Consider the following 18103-nt stretch of genomic DNA (forward strand, 5'->3'; position numbering starts at 1 on the left):
TCGTTTAATTAAATGAACGAACATGAACATAGGTCTCGTTCGTTCATTTACGTTCGTGAACGTTCGGTTATGTTCGTTTATGTTCGTTCGGTTATGTTCATTTATGTTCATTCATTTATGTTTAACCCAATCTTCTTAAATCAATTTTGGTGATCAATTTGTAAGTATCTTAAAAATATTAATTAATCTGATATTCTGATGACCAACTCTATAATTAACCCAATTTTATTTGGAGATTAAATTCAATATGTTAACCCGTGAGGCACCTCGCACCTATATTCATTTCTCCCCTTTTTTTCTCAAACTCTAGTGTTCACTAGAGAGTGGAGACGATTGTTGAAAGCTTCAAAACAAGTTATATTATAGTGCAATCTGAAGTTTTACAGGTCTATTTTCATCTTTCTCTGTTTTATTTGGCTTAATAGTTGATATATAAAGTTATTGCGGGTATCTTCACATCTAAAACTCAATAAAACATCATAATTCTTTCTAGAAATAGATAGGAAGATAAATGTTACAATCGGAAATATATGAACATCAGCAAAGAGAAAAATATATAGAATTTGTTAGAAAACAAAACAAAGGTTTCTATGTAATTTCTGAAAAGAGTGTAATAGCGAAAGTAATGGGTTTTCTAGGAAGAACCCGTTAATAAGTAGAAAATACACTTTAACAATGAACTTTTTCTTTTCATAGTTCTTGTGTGATATTTAGTTGTGGAGTAGACTTTAGGTACGTTAAAATTTTGAATGGTGGTTTAGCAATAATATCAGTTACGATATGTAGCATCGAAGGGATTTCGGATCTATGTTATTGCCTTGTAGTTCAATTTGTACCGTTCGAAATCTTAATGCTGTTAAATTTTCTACTTTGCCAACGGAAATGACCATTATTAACAAACCTCACTAAAGTCTGATATTGATGTCACAAAACTTTTAACCGATGAATTTATTAGAATAAAGTAGTGAAAAATGATTGTTCATATATAATCATGGACCACTAAGATAAATGTTATAGCGTTAGATTAAAGTCATGTGAATCATTTAATATCTTTAAAAGATCGATCGAAATATTTGATATCTTCAAACATTTTATTATTGCTAATCAACTCTTACGCTATTTATCACTGTAGATTTGATTGATTTGCATTGTCGACTATCTTTCATGAAAGAACAATGGAAGGTAGGGTCTCCAACGTTTATGTTCGTGTTCATTTATGTTCGTGTTCGTTTATGTTCGTGGTCGTTTATGTTCGTTTATTTATTAAATGAACGAACATGAACAAGTTATATTCCTTAATAAACGAACATGAACAAAAAAAAAATTTGTTCGTTTATGTTCGTGTTCATTTATGTTCGTGTTCGTTTATGTTCGTTTATTTATTAAATGAACGAACATGAACATACCTCATGTGCGTTCAGTTCGATTACAGGCCTAACCACATACGCTGAAAGAAGTGACTGAGAATCGAACTTCAAAACAAGCTTAAACCTCCAAAATCATATCACCAAAAGATCAGAATCAGACAAAATAATCAGAAAACCAGCAAAGTGTTACACGAAGATCGAGAAACGCAAAAAAAAAAACTACAAGAATCGAAGCATCATAGAAACAAAGAAGATAAGCTTAGTAGAGGAAAAACCAGAAGAATTCAATGGGTTTCACTATGGGTTTGAATTTGATTCTCCTCGTAGTCATGGTGGCCACCAATATTCTCTCCCTTTATCATCTCTCTTCCACCGTTCAATCCCCAAGGCCGCCGCTTCCCGCCCCCGTCCCCGACAACCTCATACGACAGCTCAATACGATACGCGCCACCATCAACCACCTCACGCGCCATAGCCCGTCCTCGGCTGCTACCGCTAAGAAACCGGCTTCAGCTGTGCCTCAAGATCTTATCCTCCACTCACAGATTGGTTCCATTGTTTCTTCCTGCCATAACCACCCTGACCTTCTTCATAAGTACATGAATTACACTCCTTTTTCGACTTGCCCTTTCGATCCCGACCTCCAGGAAACGCTTATTCTCAACGGCTGCCACCCGCTCCCACGGCGACGGTGCTTTTCGAAAACCCCGTCGAAACAGCCTTCTTCTCTGCCTTTAACCCCTTTCCCGACATCCCTCCCTGATTCAGGCGTCATTTGGAACAAATACTCGTGTAAATCTTTTACTTGTCTCTTGCAAAATAATCCCACGGGCTTCGATCTCAACGCTCAACGCTCGTCGTTGCTTAAATACACTTGCGAGCTCGATCTTCCCATTTCCCAGTTCATGCAATTAGCTAAATCAGCTAACTCGGCGATCCGTCTCGGCATAGACATAGGCGGTGGCACCGGAACATTCGCCGCTGTAATGAAGAAATCCTACAACGTCACCATGCTGACCACCACCATGAACGTCAATGCTCCTTACAACGAGGCCGTGGCTTTACGAGGGTTGGTGCCTTTACACGTGCCGTTGCAGCAGCGGTTCCCGGTCTTCGATGGGACGATGGATCTGGTCCGGTGTGGGAGGGCGGTGAACCGGTGGATACCGGTTCCGGTGTTGGAGTTCATGTTGTATGATGTGGATAGAGTGTTGCGAGCCGGTGGGTATTTGTGGGTGGACCGGTTCTTTAGTAAAGCGGTGGATCTGGAAAAAGTTTATGGGCCGTTGATAGGGAAACTTGGGTATAAGAAAGTGAAGTGGGCAGTGGCTAACAAGACAGATCCTAGTGGTTTGAAGCATGGGGAAGTTTACTTGACTGGTTTGTTGCAAAAACCGACATCAAAGACATAGTTGGGAATGGAAGATTCATCGATTTTTTAGGTAAGTTTTTACCAGAAATATGAATAAAAACACTTCGATTATTGCTGCATTTTTAGTGTTAGGTGGTTGCATGATGATTTAGGGTTTGTGGATTAATAGTGACTTGATTCTAGTAATCGGAAAACTTAGAAGTGAACTTGTTGTCGATCTACCAACGCTGGTAAGATCTTGAGTTCAAATCCTATGGAGCGAGAAAACAAAGCTTTGGGGTTGAACCCAAATCGGCTTTTGCTCCTTTTTCATGAATTTGATCTGCAATTTTTATCTGATGGTGTTTTTGCATTGGCCTCTTTGGCTCTAAATTTCATTTAGGATAGTTTCGATTTGGCTTTTGCTCTGTTCTGACTATTGAAAAACCGATTCAACCGAAAACACAATCACCATTAAACTAAGATTATGACGATATGATCTTGTTGACATAGTATGAGTATAATATAATTGGGGTTTTGAATATCTTCCTTCTGAGAATGGTGGCATGCATGTTCAATGGAGCATCTCATCCTATCCAATGGTTCCCATCATCAAACTATTGAGAATTAATTGATTTCACTGATGAGTTTCCGGGATAAAGCCTTGCATATCAATATGGGAGGTTAAATTGCTTCTACTTTACCAATGTTTCCTTCTTGCATATCAATTCTATCATCTTCTATTCAGATCAACCAATGTTTCCTTTTTTCTTCAGATATTTGATGTCGGCTCACGATTTGCTTTGATGCAAAAACATGCCCACCGGCCACCGATTGTCGAAAAGGTTAACATCGGTACTCGAAAAGGCCGGAACAAACTCTTTATTAAAAGGACAGGAGGCTACTGTAAAATCACAAGGTTATCTCATGGATTAATACCATGTTTTCTTCGCTTTCTATTTTTGCTGGTCTGTGTAAAATGTTTTGAGAACAGAGTCCTAGGATGCTTGAACATTGAATTGAAGATGCAGTAAATGTCACATAGAGGGTCCTGGTTCATGAAGCACCATTTTTTTCAAGTGGGTGACAACTTTGTTGAAATGCCCCACAACAGGATACGGCTTAAGGACACTATGTATCTGTAGTTATCACATACTATGATGAAGCTAGGGACCAATCCATCAAGGGTCCCAACATGGATAATGGATAGGCGCTGCCAACGGGTGTGGTTCAGGCTATCAAAAAGCCAAATATCCAACGTAAAGATGATGTTCTAGCTCGTTATAACGTGGATTGAATTGTAAGCTCGTGTCTACTAATATGGGCAATTTGAATATGATATATTAAATAATTAGACAACGTGGTATTAAAACTCTATATAACATATTTATATTTGTCACGTTGAGGGTTAAGTGTCTTAAAAAATAAAAGTAAAATCGATTAATCAATTAAATTATATGAATAATTTTTTAACAATTAAGAGATTTTAATAATTAAAATATTTGTTGTTATTTCGAGGTTTTAGGTTTGAACATCACGAATGTGAGGATATAAGCATTTACCATGATGGAGAGTTTTTGAACATTCAGATCTAAATAAATTATTATATCGATATATGTAGAGTTCCAATTGACGCGTAGGAATGCAAATGTTGCCACGGATTATATGACCAAATATGATCTTAATGAAGATGGTTCGTGGTTCGTTAGCTATTTTTGACTGCTTGATTGAAAATTTTCAAGCTATTCATCCAGATATCTATGGTTCGTCTAAAATTTTTACGAGTGAAAGGATGATGTGCTACTAGTTTAGCCCTTCACTTGTCAAGTTATTCAATCGACACTTTTATATGTATTTGTAATGGGCTAGATGCGCGTTTCAAATAGAGTGTAACTTCGAGTCATTAAAGATTTTTGTTGATAATGCTCAATCCACTAGTATTGAATGTTAATAATGCTCATTCAACTAGTATTGAATGTTAATAATGCTCAATCCACTAGTATGGAATGTTGATAATACTCAAATTAGGTTATCCCATTAACCTTGTAAATATGCTCAAATTAGGTTATTCCACTAGTATTAGAAATGACAATTTTGCCATCACTTAAATAATTACTTAAAAATTAGTTTAAGCAAACATTTGCTTTGAAACACTGTTCTCTTTTGAGTGTTGATTGAGTTGAGAGAAGAGTAATACCACAAAGTTCGCTCCAATTTTCGGGTGTACGAATTCTTGGAGAGCCGTGTTAACCTCTGGGGAACGGTCCGCCTACTGCAGCGATTACACACATCGGGGCGAATTCGTTTCTAAGGCAGTGGTTTTACCACGACACGGTTTATCAATATGTTTCTTTTAAATTATTATTTATCTTTCCTGTCAGTGCTAACGGTGTTATTTTGCAGTCTATTTTACCAGTAATTCTTTAAACTCAAATTAGATCAAATGACAAATAAAAATATATCATACTCAAATCGAATTCAATTGAATTAAAAATCTAACTCAACCTACTTATGATCATCCCAGAGATACCTTTACCCCGTACCCAATGTGACTACACGACATTAGGTGGTCCGAAATAAAAATAAATAAATTGTGAGTAAGAATAATTGGGGACAAAAATAGAATTACAGGAACTAAAGAGGGGTTAAACAAATAATCTGAAAATAGCGGTAAGAATAACAAATTTCATTTCACTAATCTCTATATTTTACGCCGACATCCCTTTGTTTTTCGTCCCTTAGCATTATCAACTACAGTCAATAAGTTCCGCCAAACAAGAATCCGATTTTTTCCGAGAAAATCTTGCCAAACGAGAAAAAATGGTCAGCTTTCTCTGTTAACTTAACAATCTTTCAAATTTTCATTGAACGTACCTTGCGACCTTTTCCCTTCCATTATTTGCTTGGAGATCTGATTTGTATATGTTGTTTGGCTATCTCTAATGCAGATCTAAACTTATTCACCTCGCATTTGATTTAAATTTTCTTTTTCTTTTTTCTTTTTTATTTTTCTAAGAATTAGATTCAGATCCAATTCGTTTCTTTTAGACTTGAAAAGAATTGAAGATTTCAGGCTGTAACTCAAATTTGAGAGCTGGATTGGAACTAAATTGGCGTTATCTTAGGTTTTTGGTTAGCTTGATTAGTTGAATCTATATGAGCTTTGTTTCTGAATTGAAAATTTTATGATCTTTGTTTGTAGGAGTTGTGCCCTTTAATCAAAAACATCCTTCTTTTGGATTCCGAAGGAAACCGTGTAGCTGTGAAGTATTACTCGGATGATTGGCCGACGAATTCTGCTAAGGAAGCTTTTGAGAAAACTGTGTTTACCAAAACCCAAAAGACTAGTGCACGTAACGAAGGTCAGTTTGATCTGCTAAGGAAGTTTTATCTGTTGATGCTTCCTTACATTTTGATTGATTGTATAATGCAAATCAGGTAGATTTGTTTGAAAGGTATGTTCAATTGTAAGTTAAACAATTCACTGGATTTGAGAATTTGGAAGGTTGTTTCGCTTGTGGATCGATTATTTAATCTAAGGGAAAAGTTTGAGCCTTGCTTTTATGCTGGTGGATGAGGAAAAATCCTTGCTTGGTGTTGATTAAGTGCTGGTTCATACTAATATTCTAACACGCGCTTCAATTTTTTTTTATTTTACAGCTGAGATAACGATGTTTGACAACTATGTGGTCGTCTACAAGTTTGTTCAAGACCTTCACTTTTTTGTTACGGGAGGCGAAAATGAAAATGAGATAATCTTGGCCTCAGTACTCCAGGGTTTTTTTGATGCAGTTGGACTTATCCTTAGGTTTTTTCATAACGCTTTCTACTTTTACCATTTTTGATACATGTTTGAGTGGTATCATGGTATCATCTTGCCTAATTTTGACTTTTTCCTCCTCCAGAGGCACTGTGGACAAGAGGGAGGTGCTGGAGAACTTAGATCTCATTTTCTTGTGCCTTGATGAGATTGTTGATGGCGGGTATGAATTATCATTCATTTTGAAATTAAATACTTATGTTTCCTGATTTTCTGAGTAGACCATTCTTCTTTCCTTGTAATTGTTATTAGAAGAAGTGTCTCTAGTACAATTCTTGGCTTGAAATTTCCCTTGATTTCCCCCGTTTGGTTGACTACTATTCTTACATTTTCCCCCCTTGACAATGCCATTGCGAATGTCGGCAGAAGAAAAAAGATTAGCATTTAGATTTTTTATTACTTATCATGTTTGGATGCATTGAATTGGAAAAGAAAAAGAAAGAAATTATATTGAATTTGGTCAAACAAGGGTTAAACAGTTTTTGCAAAAGTGTCAGAGTTTCAACTAGATTGAGACTAAAAGAGCTGTTAGCTAAGCCTTGGATCTTCTTTGCTTCTCCTTTTCTGTATAGAATTAGCAAGTCATATTTTTTTCCTACTTTATCTTTTCAGCTGGTTTTCCGAGTATATTTCCAAGGCTCCTTAGTTCTAATTCTTATATAAGAAACTAGAAAGTGGGGTTAGTTAAATAAGAAAAAAAAAGACTAAGCAACCCCTGGGGGAGCATGGTTTTGCCATAGCTGTGGGATTGGGATACTGCTATTTGACGAATCCTGTTCCCTTTCCCGGAACACTTAATAGAATGGTTTTTCTTCTCCAATAAAAAAAGGGAGTTGCTAGAAGCCTAGAAGCAAATGTCTCCTTTGGATGCTTGTCTTATCATCCATTTTGACTATTTTCTATCTATTTGGCAGTATCGTTCTTGAAACCGATGCAAATGTTATAGCTGGGAAGGTTGCTAGTCATAGTATGGATGATGGAGCGTCATTGTCGGAGCAGGTACTATGGCTCTTGTTCCTGAAACCAGCAACATATGTTCCTATTTTTCATTTTCCTATATATTATATCATCCACCAGAATGCATAATTGAATACTTTAACTAGTGAAACATATCAATAACCATTGTCACCATATTAACACATTCAATGTTGTACAGACAATAACTCAAGCATTGGCTACTGCACGCGAACGTCTTACACGATCTCTCCTTGCATAAAACGAGTACACCAAAAGGGGGGAGCCGGAAGATATAATCTTTTATATTGATGCTATGCCTGATGTGCTTAGGATATTCTTTTTGTGCCCTTTTGGGTGCAATAGAAATGTGGATGATTAGGATGGACATTGATGTCGCTTTCTTGATAATAGTGAGTGAGAGTGTTGAGACTTGTTTCATATGCTATTCGGAGCCAATGTCGATTACAGCGTAAACTGCTTGAAGGCGCTTGTCGACATGTTTTTTTTTAATTTATCGGTTGCTCCCCACCCCAGCATGGCAGATACCTAATAAGTTGGTTTAAAGTTAGATGCGTGATTTTGTTTTGGAGACTAGGTTTTGTTCTATTATTCTTGCCTGTTATTCCTTCTGAGTTTTGGAGATCAGGTTATGTGATAGATTTTTCAATTTCCATCTACACATGGTGAGTTTTGTTAAGGTGATGTTCTCTGATGATATCAATTAAATCTGTTAAACATGATTTATCAAGTATTAAAATATTATATAATATTTAAAAATGAATGTAACACAAAAATATAGCAATTGCTAAATCTACAGTGCAACGTATCGTTAATTGATTCGTGTTGCTTAATTGTCCTGCTCAACCCAAATTGAATTGATTCAAAACAATGATTTTAATGATAAGTTCACCTTAACAGATACGCTATTTTGTTGGTGAATTAATTAAACAGATAAACTGCTCCCTATCTATAATTTTTCTCAAAACACACTTTTTATTAATTTATAATCAATCAATCACGTGTCACTTATCATATATATATATATATATATATATATATATATATATATATATATATATATATATATAAACCCTTTTAAATATATCTCAATTAGTAGTCACTCCAATTATATATCAAAACGATTGATTTTAATTGCGAAAATCACATTTTAACAACTTAATAAATATATTTATAATGCAAGAGGGTGAATCAATTGATCTAATGAAATGATCAACTAGATTCTTTAAATAAAATAAAAATAAAAATTTTGATGTTTAAATAAAATAAAAATAAAAATTTTGATGTTTGTAAATAGAACGTGGATCTGAGTCGGTTTCCTTTAACTGTTGCCGATTGTCATGCATAATAGAATGCACACCACATTGCACAGATTTGCATCTGTAACCGCCTTAAATGGACTGGGGATGTTATTATGAATAAATGCATGCATGCTACTTGGCAGCAGACAATTAAGGGGGATGGGGGGTGGGTTGAGCTCGACAGCTACAAATCCACTCACAAAAAATGGGTTTTTTGAGCTCTTTCTTCTGTTAAGAATCATTAGGCTAATAAACCCTTTGATGGAATCTGCAGGATCAGATTTTAAGTAGTGAACCCATCATCCAAATAACAGTGTCTCAACCGGCTGAGAACCACATGGTGAAGTGGTTGAGAATAGCACTTGGAACAGTGACTTTCTTGCTCACAAGGGCTACTTTGAGAAAGATGGAGCAAGATGTAAAATTTATATTGAGAGAATTTATAAAAATTTAAAGAGAGAAATTTTGATTATCAATAAAAAAAATATAAATAAAATATATAATTTGAAATTTTCAAGGACTATCATCCCGTCAATCCCCTCGATTTATCTCACAACACTAAAACATCACTTCCATTGCTGGTTTTGAACTGTGTATCTCGGACTATTTATTGCAGGCAATGTATCACGATTGGGGGAGAAGAAGAGGGTCGCGAAGAGATGAGAATTGGAACCGCAAAGGAAGGGTTAGGGATTTTTCAACTTAATTTGGAGAAAACTCGATTAAAAGAAGATCACGTGAGAGGCACGAGAACAAAAGAGATAAAAGGGAATTCGCTATTTCTGGATCCGAAGTGTGGGCCTGCTGAGTGAAGCCCAACTAGGACGATGACACCTGTAAAGGCTGCTGAGGACGTTAGAAGGGCAGCCAGCTGGAGAAAGAATCTAGTGCATTGTAATCAAATAATTCAATGTATTACGAGATGATTTTTATGAAATGAAATGAATTGATTTTCTCCTTTCTGAAATCTAAGTTTCTTCTCTCGTCTATTCTTTTCTCTTAACCTAAAATCATAACACAATGCTTATCTGTACTCGGTTGGCTTCGAGTACCTGCCGGTTTCCACTGTGTCACTGACATCGCCTTCTCAGTTGGCCTTCAATGCTTTCTTACAGTGTTTCCTAAATTCCCATAAATTCATTCCTTTCATCACAAAGTCGCTGGTTCCCCTTACCATCTCCTCACTTGTACTGGTAGCAAACAATGGCAACGAGAATCCTAGTGGAGTCTCCAAAGGGAAACATATACTCGATTTCATATGCACCAATGTGGGTACTGCAACATACGTTTTATCCCTCGCTTCACAACAGCTGGTTTACCGTAAGGTTTTAAACAGTGACTCGTTGGAAGCTGTTATAGGTCTCGTTATCTACCGATTGATTGTTGGTTCTTCTCGTCCGGTGATTAGAAACTCTTGAAGAACAAAATGGACACATACACACCGGGGAATGTTCCCCATGTGATGTGATGACCCTGGTTTGGACTGCTATCGCTTGGAAGGTTTTGATTTTGAACGGCAGCATTTGTGTTCAAGCTGTCAAGCTTTGTTCGTAAATGGGTTGAGGTCACCGATACGGTCGGCCATGGTTGTTTTCCATGATAAAATGAATGGTGTTAAGGGGTATCAATAGATTCTTCAGATTAAGAAACTTGCCATGGGAGATGAAATGAAGAGGGCAATTTTTACTATAAAAGAGGAAAACAGGGAAACAATTGAGGAAGAAAAAAGTAGAGTCCACTACCACAAATTAGCACACTGTGTTCCTAAGTTAACATACCATAACTGAACAATAAATTAAAATGTAGAATACAACATCGTGGCACAGGGCAGTAGCCAGTCAAGGTCACTTCAGATCCATCATCGATGACGTATTAGTTACTCGTTCGTATAGTTATTCTCAATTGCGAGGAGGGCCTTTCATCAGCAACGTCTAAACACACTACAAGACCCTGAAAAACCAGGAGGGGCATGATTAGTAATTATTTGGCCATAGCTGTTGGGTCTGCTTTGATGGTGGCTGGCCTTGAGATCCACTCAGGGACCCATCCCTAGGGTTTTGCTGCTGGTGGTCCAGCGATAATCCCGTTTGAGAATGGTAGAAATTCAGGTATCCAAGAGACCCAAAATGCTGTGAAGGTGGTTGTTGCCCTTGTCGAAACCCACCAGCCTGCTGGTTCTGCCCCTGAAAGCTGTAATATGTGCTTGCAGGAACAGAAGACATCGTTCGTGAGCCGGGTCCGTGAATCCACATGGCCGAATTCTCATTCTTAACACAAACAAAAGGACACCCCCTTCAGATTCAAAGCAACAGAAAAATAGAAACAACTAAATTCACAAATACAGTAGATGTACAAGAAACCAAGGATCCTTGGGTGTAAAGGGGGAAAAAAGGAAGGACAGACTACATCATACACGAATCATTACATGGTTAATAAATGAAAATTATTCAATTCAAACGAGATCTCTCAATGCTTTGTAGAGAAAATTACCTGCTGCTGAAGTGACATCAGATGATTGATGTCCTTGTACTGAGAACTAAGAACATCATTGTAACCGATGGTTGTGCCCGCAGGTGCAGTAGGTGGATTGAGAGAGAGTCCTCCAGGGATTTTGGGAGAACTCCCAAACCCATAGCCAGGTGGGGCTGCAGAGGATTGAGGCAAACTGCTAACAGAAACACTGTTCTTGTATTGGGGGAGCATTGTTGCCAGGGACTGAGGGTAGTTGCTATTACCAGCAAATGTTTGCTGGAAAGCTGATGGCATATACGTGTAATTCTGAGGTAAGAAGGGATAACCAATCATGTTGGCATAGTGTCCCAATGGAAGTGTAGGTTGGGAAAAAGGGTGCATGGCTAAATGTTGCGGAAGTGCAGGTCCTGTGGCAACATTGGCATCAGGCAAGGACTGTGGAGTGGGCTGCGGTGCAGAAATACTAGCTGCTCTTAGAGCCTGCACATGTACAACAAGTTAATCAGGAAATAACCATCGAATCCAGCCAATTACAGATTTTTTTTAGTTAGGCGTTCAAATTGGACTTTTCCCTTTTTTCCACCCCCACCCCTCTATTTTTCTTTTCTTTTCTTTGTAAAGGTCACTCCTAACTCTTGGTTTTTTTAATGTTTTGGGTGTTTTAGCTCCCTTTCCTGACTAGGACACAAGCACATAACAAAAACAGTGAACTAATCTCTCCAAAGATTGTGAGAAGTGAATCTTGCAATAATAAAACTACAAATCAGGTAGAGACAGATGCATGATTGAGGACAAGAGAAGGCCAAAAGTAGTCAAAGGTCACTGTTATTTTTTTTTGATAGGAAAAAAGGCCTCAATAAAACCCCCTTGGTGATTAACGGAACTTAACAATAGTTCCTTAATCCACACAAGGAGGAAAGGAGTGCCCTAGGATTCATTAAACTCAAATATAACAAAGTAATACAAACCAATCTCCCTCAAGAGATACATAACCAGAAAAAAACAGCCCTTAACAGAGCATAATTCAACCAATACCCGCCTTAGCTAGAACATCCGCCTCTATATTGGCTGTCCTACTAACCCAACTAATCAAACCTTCAAAAACACTAAGCTTTTTTTTTTTGATACGAATAAAAGGCCTCAATAAAACCCCCTTGGTGATTAACGGAACTTAAAAGTAGTTCCTTAATCCACACAAGGAGGAAAGGAGTGCCCTAGGATTCATTAAACTCAAATATAGCAAAGTAATACAAATCAATCTCCCTCAAGAGATACAAAACCAGAAAGAAACAGCCCTTAACAGAGCATAAATCAACCAATACCCGCCTTAGCTAGGACATCCGCCTCTATATTGGCTGTCCTACTAACCCAACTAATAAAACCTTCAAAAACACTAAGCTTTTGAATAATGTCTTTAACTATTTGAACATAAACAACAGGACAAGAAACCACATCCTTAATCCAGCCAACTGCCACCTGACTATCACTCTCAATAATCAATCTATCTTTAACCCTATGACGAATAGATTCAAAAAAATCTAAACCCTTTAGGATAGCCTTCAATTCCATTAAAGTTGGGGGCCCCGGACCAGCAGGCTCTTTAAAGGAGCCAAGGATCGAACCAAACATGTCTTTCAAAATACCACCTAAGCCACTCCTCTTCCAATCACTCGAGGTAGCCGCATCCACATTAAGTTTAATAAAACCTTTTGGAGGAGGGGACCAAGGAAACACGGTTGAAACCCGATTAGAATGGGACGAGTAGGAATCCACTATGGACGGGTCAGCAATAATATCCTCCTTGGAAATAGAAATATGAGTTTCCTTAGCTAGAAACCATGAAGCAAGCCTGCACCTAGCTAGAAAGAAAATCTCTGCTCGATCAAGCTTCCCTCCTTCAAACACTATAAAATTCCTGGTCTTCCAAATTGTCCATAGAACAGCTCCAGGTATAAATGGCCAGATAAGAGAGTTGGTCTTCAAGTCATTCCAAGCCAATAGGAATCTTTTAGCATCTGCATGAAAAACCGACTGAAAATTCCAATAGCCCAAGAATTTCATCCAAATTGGCCAAACAACCATAGAACAAGTGTTTTCACAACCAAAAAGCTAGCTGGTCTAATATAAAAGCACGACTCTACATACACAATGACACTACAAGGTAAAGCTCCAGTAAAAATGACACTAAAAACAGCTCTACTATAAGAAGAATATGAAGTTTCATCTTCCTTCAAAAAATCTTGAAATAAGAATACCATCAGAAAATAATGAAAACTTTAAATTACATGACATTATTTTTATAATTTTATTTTCGTCCTTTCTTGCCCGTCTCTTATTTCTCTCTTTTTACACAATCCAAAACTAAATGAGCAGAATAACTTATACCAAGTTTTGTCTTCCAATTTCTCTCAATTTAAATGATCATTACACACACTAGTGGTAGCAGAGAAATAAGAAAAAAAGAATAATATGTTTCCTTCTTGGCCACTTGAACCCTTAAATACATTCAACAACCAATTAGAACTGAAAAACGTGTAAAGGAATCAGGAAATTACTAAAATAAAGAAAAGCATACCTCTGGCATAGAAATGGTTGGACCACTAATGGAAGAGGTAGCATTGATGTATTTTGATGGCATTGACCGAGTCACAGGGAAGGGTGAATATGGAAGATCTGGCTCCCTTGCAGTCTGAACGGTTGATGTCAACAAAGTGCTTGGCAATGAATTTGTATACTCTTGCTGTAACAAAAATTATCATGTAGAGAAGGGACATTCAAGATGCCGCTATCTAGCAGAAATTTACATATAAAAAAATTCTAGTCTGCAAGGCATATGGAATCATCAGCTTGGAATAATAAATTCAATTTTATTTGTAAAGACACGTTACCATTACACTTGAGAAAGGATTGAGACTTTGCATTTGAGTACTTGTCTGCATATGAGTGAAAGCAGGATTCAACTGTTCCGGGTTTTCATAGTTATAATCAGACACAGATGGAGGAAATGTATATTGGCTCCCTTGGGCAGCTTCAGAAGCATCCTGATTCAAAACCTCTAGTTGAGAATCTTCAGGAACTTCATAATTACCAGTGCTGACATTACTTCTATTTATTATATTTCCCTCTGAGTTACTTCTGAGATGTTTGTCACCATAATACTCAGGATCTCTGGAAGCAAAATTTTTTACACAATTGTAAGGAACAAATAAGTAAAACAAGGCACTAAGAACTAAGAAGGGCATACCTACTATCTGAGTGCCCAATAGATGAGGCATCTGCTACTTCAGGTACCTCGTCTAAACTATTCTTTGATGCCCTTGATGCAAATGGTCCAGAAAAGGCAGAACCAACGGCAGGTCCAAAACTTCCAAAACTCAAATGTGAACAATCTGGGGAGTGGGCTAGCAGATGATTTGGAATTATTAGGGAAGGATTATCTTCTTCAGTTGGCGGCTCCCGATCATCATTATGTAAATTTAGTTGCTGCAAATTCATTGCAACTGACGAAGAACCATCTTCGCAGATAACACTGAGCAAAGGATGCATTAAATGTCGAAAAATAAATCCACATTATGGGATGAACTAAATTCATACAGATATATGATGGACCATAATTTGGAGGGGGATCAAAAAGGGGGAACCAAGAAAGGTGCAACTATTTCATAAACCAACCCTAGCCCCCCCACCCCACCAAATATTTCAATTGTTTCCAACCATTCACCCAATTGTTTTTTGGGTTCAGGCTCGAAAATCCAGTCTATGAAGGGGGGAAATGATAAAATTCAGAGGCCACATAGATAATTCAGCAACCACAAAAGCATACATATCCATACAGCAAGACGATAAGAAATGGATTGCCAAAAAAATTGAACTCAGTGTATGCCTTTGACAGTATACAGCAGTATACTACATCATAAAATGCACAAATTGAATGATTTGAAGCACTAAACTGACCTTCATCATTCTCAAAGCCATGCACAGGAGGCTGATACGAATTCATATCCTTATATAAGTCGTTATCATAAAGTGATGAACTTCTAGAGTTATCCTCTTGTATATTTCTACTTGAAATAGGAGGGGACCTAACATGGTCACCATTGACGATTTCAAGAGGACCATCATCCACTGCCTGAGCTTCCTCCAACTGGGACTTTAGGTGTTGATTACTTCTACCCAAAGGCAAGTTAGATGCATTAGCATAGAGTCCAGACTCCAGAGGTGCCTCTAAGACAGAGGTCACACTAGCAGCAGATGGGATCTCAATGGGGGAACATTCATCCCTTGGAGAATCGTGCTGGTTTTTGGTGACATCAGGCTCATAAGTAACATCCGACTCCTTGGAAACATGGTCCTCGAAGTTGGAATGTAATGCTGCCGAAGGAGGTACCACATGATGCTGATTATTAGTGCTTTGCTGAGAAGGGTTTGGCATGGAAGAAGGCTTGTTTTGTGGCCTGCCCATCTTCACAATATCAGCCATTGATACTTGACCTGGAACCCCCACCCAAGCAGATTGGTGTCCAGTAGGCTGTGATGAAGAAGAAATCCCATCACCTAGACCTAATGTGGACATTTTATGCTCTGAAACCACAACTTCACTGCAAAACCAGCAAAACTCCAGTTAAGATAGGGAAAAGAGTACTAAATTCAGCCAACTAAAATTTCGGAAAGATGTTATTGACAAATATTTGGGTGCCTTGACTCCAGACTCCAGTTAAGATGATTTGAGAATCATTTGGAACTATTAGGGTCCCACATGTCCTTGCTAAACTAGCCAACTCTGATAATGATCATTTCAAATGCCACCCAGAGAGGAGTGAGGATTAGTGGTGGAAGAAAACTAATTTCATTAATAATGATTTGGTATACAACCATTTTAGGTCATTACTCACTAAACTCAAAGCTTATAGCTGCTTTTCAACTCCTTAATGGGCTAGACATGGAGGAACTATAACTTTTGAAACTATAACAGGTAATACCTGTGGGATGGAGGTCGAGGACACGTGCTATTTCCTTGCATACCAGATGCAGAAGGTGAAGAGGCTGCAACTGCATGGGCTCCATTTTCTCTCTTTTGTGCAGGTTTACCATGTGATGGGCCAGACTCTAACCAGAAAAAAAGAGTACTCAATTGGTAAGAATTCATCTAAAAGTGTTCCAAATAAATTCTTTAATGGATTAAAAGTGACGGTTCTCCAAAGTGGCATTAGAGAATGCTCAAAGTTGTACTATTTGAACTGTAATGAGACGAAACGCCACATCCAGTATATCGGTCTGAACCACTCCTACCACCACGACTCCCAGGGTTATTGGCACCATCTAAAAGTGTTCCAAATAAATTCTTTAATGGATTAAAAGTGACGGTTCTCCAAAGTGGCATTAGAGAATGTTCAAAGTTGTACCATTTGAACTGTAATGAGACGAACCGCCACGTCCAGTATATTGGTCTGAACCACTCCTACCGCCACGACTCCCAGGGTTATTGGCACCACGAGACCTCGAATCGACTGTGTCCTTGCTCTGAAACAAAAGGGGATAAAAAAGTCAAACATATATAACAAGAACTGGCAAATCTGTCAGCAATGGTTAGAAAATATTAAAAGCTTTCAAAGGGAAAGTTGGTCCTGTGAAAAATGAATTAGATTATCACTCAGTTTGAAATGTTGAAACCAACTAACAATCAGACATATGCATTACCTATATGATTGGCAGAATGCCCTATATTGCTCAAATGGTGCAACATTCAGAATAAGAGGAAACAAATATCGTATGGTTAATTAGGCAAGCTCGACATTCACAAAAAACAACTATGTAGCATAATTTGAAGCAGCACACACCTCTTTTTTCTTGTCTCGTTTGCTCTTCACCTCGTGAAAAGGATCTACACATTTTGCAAATACCTTATTAGCAATGAAATACAGTACCAGTACAAGAGTCAAAACTTCAGCAGCCCCATTGTTATTAAACAAAGAAACGTATTTTTTTGCATTCATTCGAGAATAACATAAGTGATAGTATCTCCTTGAAATATGTCTTTCTGCTTCTACTTTCAAGTTCCAAAGTAGATAATAAATTATCAGCAAATACTTATATATTATAATAATGTTTACTGCTTGAAATACACTCCAGCTAAAACACTCCGAGAAAACCAAGAACCCTAGCAATTAAGTAGATTTTATCTTTACACCCTAAATTAAACACTGAACCCATAAATTCCAGCAGTTACCCTTTTCGCATAATAAATAACTAAAAAAAGTTTTCATTAACCAAAAACCCAAAAAATAAGCTCATTGAAGTGGACAACATTTCATAACTTTTTTTTAAAAAAAAATTAAAAAAAAAGTGGAGGGAACCTTGAGAGAGGAGACGGTTGACGGCCTCGTTAGGGTCCATGTTACACTCTTTAAGCATAGCATAGATCTCGGGTTCCGGGCAGTTAACAATCTCTTTCAAGCTCTGGACCATCTTCCGAGACCCAGGCGGAATACCTGAAAGTCCAGTATTATTACCCTTTCCTAACCCATTATTTCCGCCACCGCCACCGCCTCCGCCACCTTTCCCGCTCATCCTCTCTCCGGGATACTCCCCCTAAAACCTTTTCCGCCTCCGGTTTTAGGTTTTTTGTGCTCGTGATTCTTCTCTTTTGAGAAACTCAGGGCTGCAGCTAAAGAGGCAAATAACAATAAGGAATTATAATTTTTGAAACAACGAAAGGCTTTCTTTCTCTTATTTCCAGCAAAAAAAAAACCTTCTGCTGATAATGGCCGCGTGTGTGACTTCACGTATCACGTTACTATTCATTGTAGATAAGTGTGAA

At 37.7% G+C, this 18103-nt stretch overlaps 3 protein-coding genes across 6 annotated transcripts; 2 read left to right on the forward strand and 1 right to left on the reverse strand.

Moving 5' to 3' along the window:
- The first annotated feature begins 1536 nt into the window (after window positions 1-1536).
- LOC120169961 lies at window positions 1537-3694 on the forward strand. The gene is made up of 2 exons (XM_039178032.1): window positions 1537-2809; window positions 3495-3694. The coding sequence occupies exon 1, from the start codon at window positions 1655-1657 to the stop codon at window positions 2777-2779; it is 1125 nt and encodes a 374-aa protein (XP_039033963.1). The 5' UTR covers window positions 1537-1654; the 3' UTR covers window positions 2780-2809; window positions 3495-3694.
- A 1747-nt stretch (window positions 3695-5441) lies between these two features.
- Window positions 5442-8087, forward strand: LOC120169962 (coatomer subunit zeta-1-like). The gene is made up of 6 exons (XM_039178033.1): window positions 5442-5541; window positions 5921-6080; window positions 6379-6526; window positions 6624-6701; window positions 7453-7537; window positions 7695-8087. The coding sequence occupies exons 1-6, from the start codon at window positions 5539-5541 to the stop codon at window positions 7752-7754; spliced, it is 534 nt and encodes a 177-aa protein (XP_039033964.1). The 5' UTR covers window positions 5442-5538; the 3' UTR covers window positions 7755-8087.
- Window positions 8088-10535: 2448 nt separating this feature from the next.
- LOC120169959 lies at window positions 10536-17886 on the reverse strand. 4 transcript variants are annotated; one of them, XM_039178028.1, is made up of 11 exons: window positions 17640-17886; window positions 17124-17167; window positions 16689-16806; window positions 16516-16605; window positions 16266-16392; window positions 15241-15884; window positions 14531-14801; window positions 14175-14454; window positions 13862-14026; window positions 11305-11766; window positions 10536-11081 (listed from the first exon to the last, which is right to left on the reverse strand). In XM_039178028.1, exons 1-11 carry the CDS (start codon window positions 17851-17853, stop codon window positions 10788-10790), a joined length of 2709 nt encoding a protein of 902 aa, XP_039033959.1. In that variant the 5' UTR covers window positions 17854-17886; the 3' UTR covers window positions 10536-10787. The 4 variants fall into 4 exon arrangements, with proteins under 4 accessions (XP_039033959.1, XP_039033961.1, XP_039033960.1 ...); XM_039178030.1 differs by having other exon boundaries at window positions 14531-14786; window positions 17640-17853; XM_039178029.1 differs by having other exon boundaries at window positions 11308-11766; window positions 17640-17853.
- Window positions 17887-18103: the final 217 nt, after the last annotated feature.

The sequence above is a fragment of the Hibiscus syriacus genome, unplaced genomic scaffold (genome assembly GCF_006381635.1).
Source record: "Hibiscus syriacus cultivar Baekdansim isolate YM2019G1 unplaced genomic scaffold, ASM638163v2 tig00111769_pilon, whole genome shotgun sequence".
NCBI lineage: Eukaryota > Viridiplantae > Streptophyta > Magnoliopsida > Malvales > Malvaceae > Hibiscus > Hibiscus syriacus.

Coding starts and splice junctions, on each gene's coding strand:
- LOC120169961 (XM_039178032.1), top strand. CDS start 1,655: ATGGGTTTCACTATGGGTTTGAATTTGATTCTCCTCGTAGTCATGGTG.
- LOC120169962 (XM_039178033.1), top strand. Junction 6,081..6,378: donor GACTAGTGCACGTAACGAAG/GTCAGTTTGATC, acceptor TTTATTTTACAG/CTGAGATAACGATGTTTGAC. Junction 6,702..7,452: donor GATGAGATTGTTGATGGCGG/GTATGAATTATC, acceptor TCTATTTGGCAG/TATCGTTCTTGAAACCGATG.
- LOC120169959 (XM_039178028.1), bottom strand. CDS start 17,853: ATGAGCGGGAAAGGTGGCGGAGGCGGTGGCGGTGGCGGAAATAATGGG. Junction 16,393..16,515: donor GTCTCATTACAGTTCAAATA/GTACAACTTTGA, acceptor TTTTCTGGTTAG/AGTCTGGCCCATCACATGGT. Junction 14,455..14,530: donor ATTGGGCACTCAGATAGTAG/GTATGCCCTTCT, acceptor TTTTGCTTCCAG/AGATCCTGAGTATTATGGTG.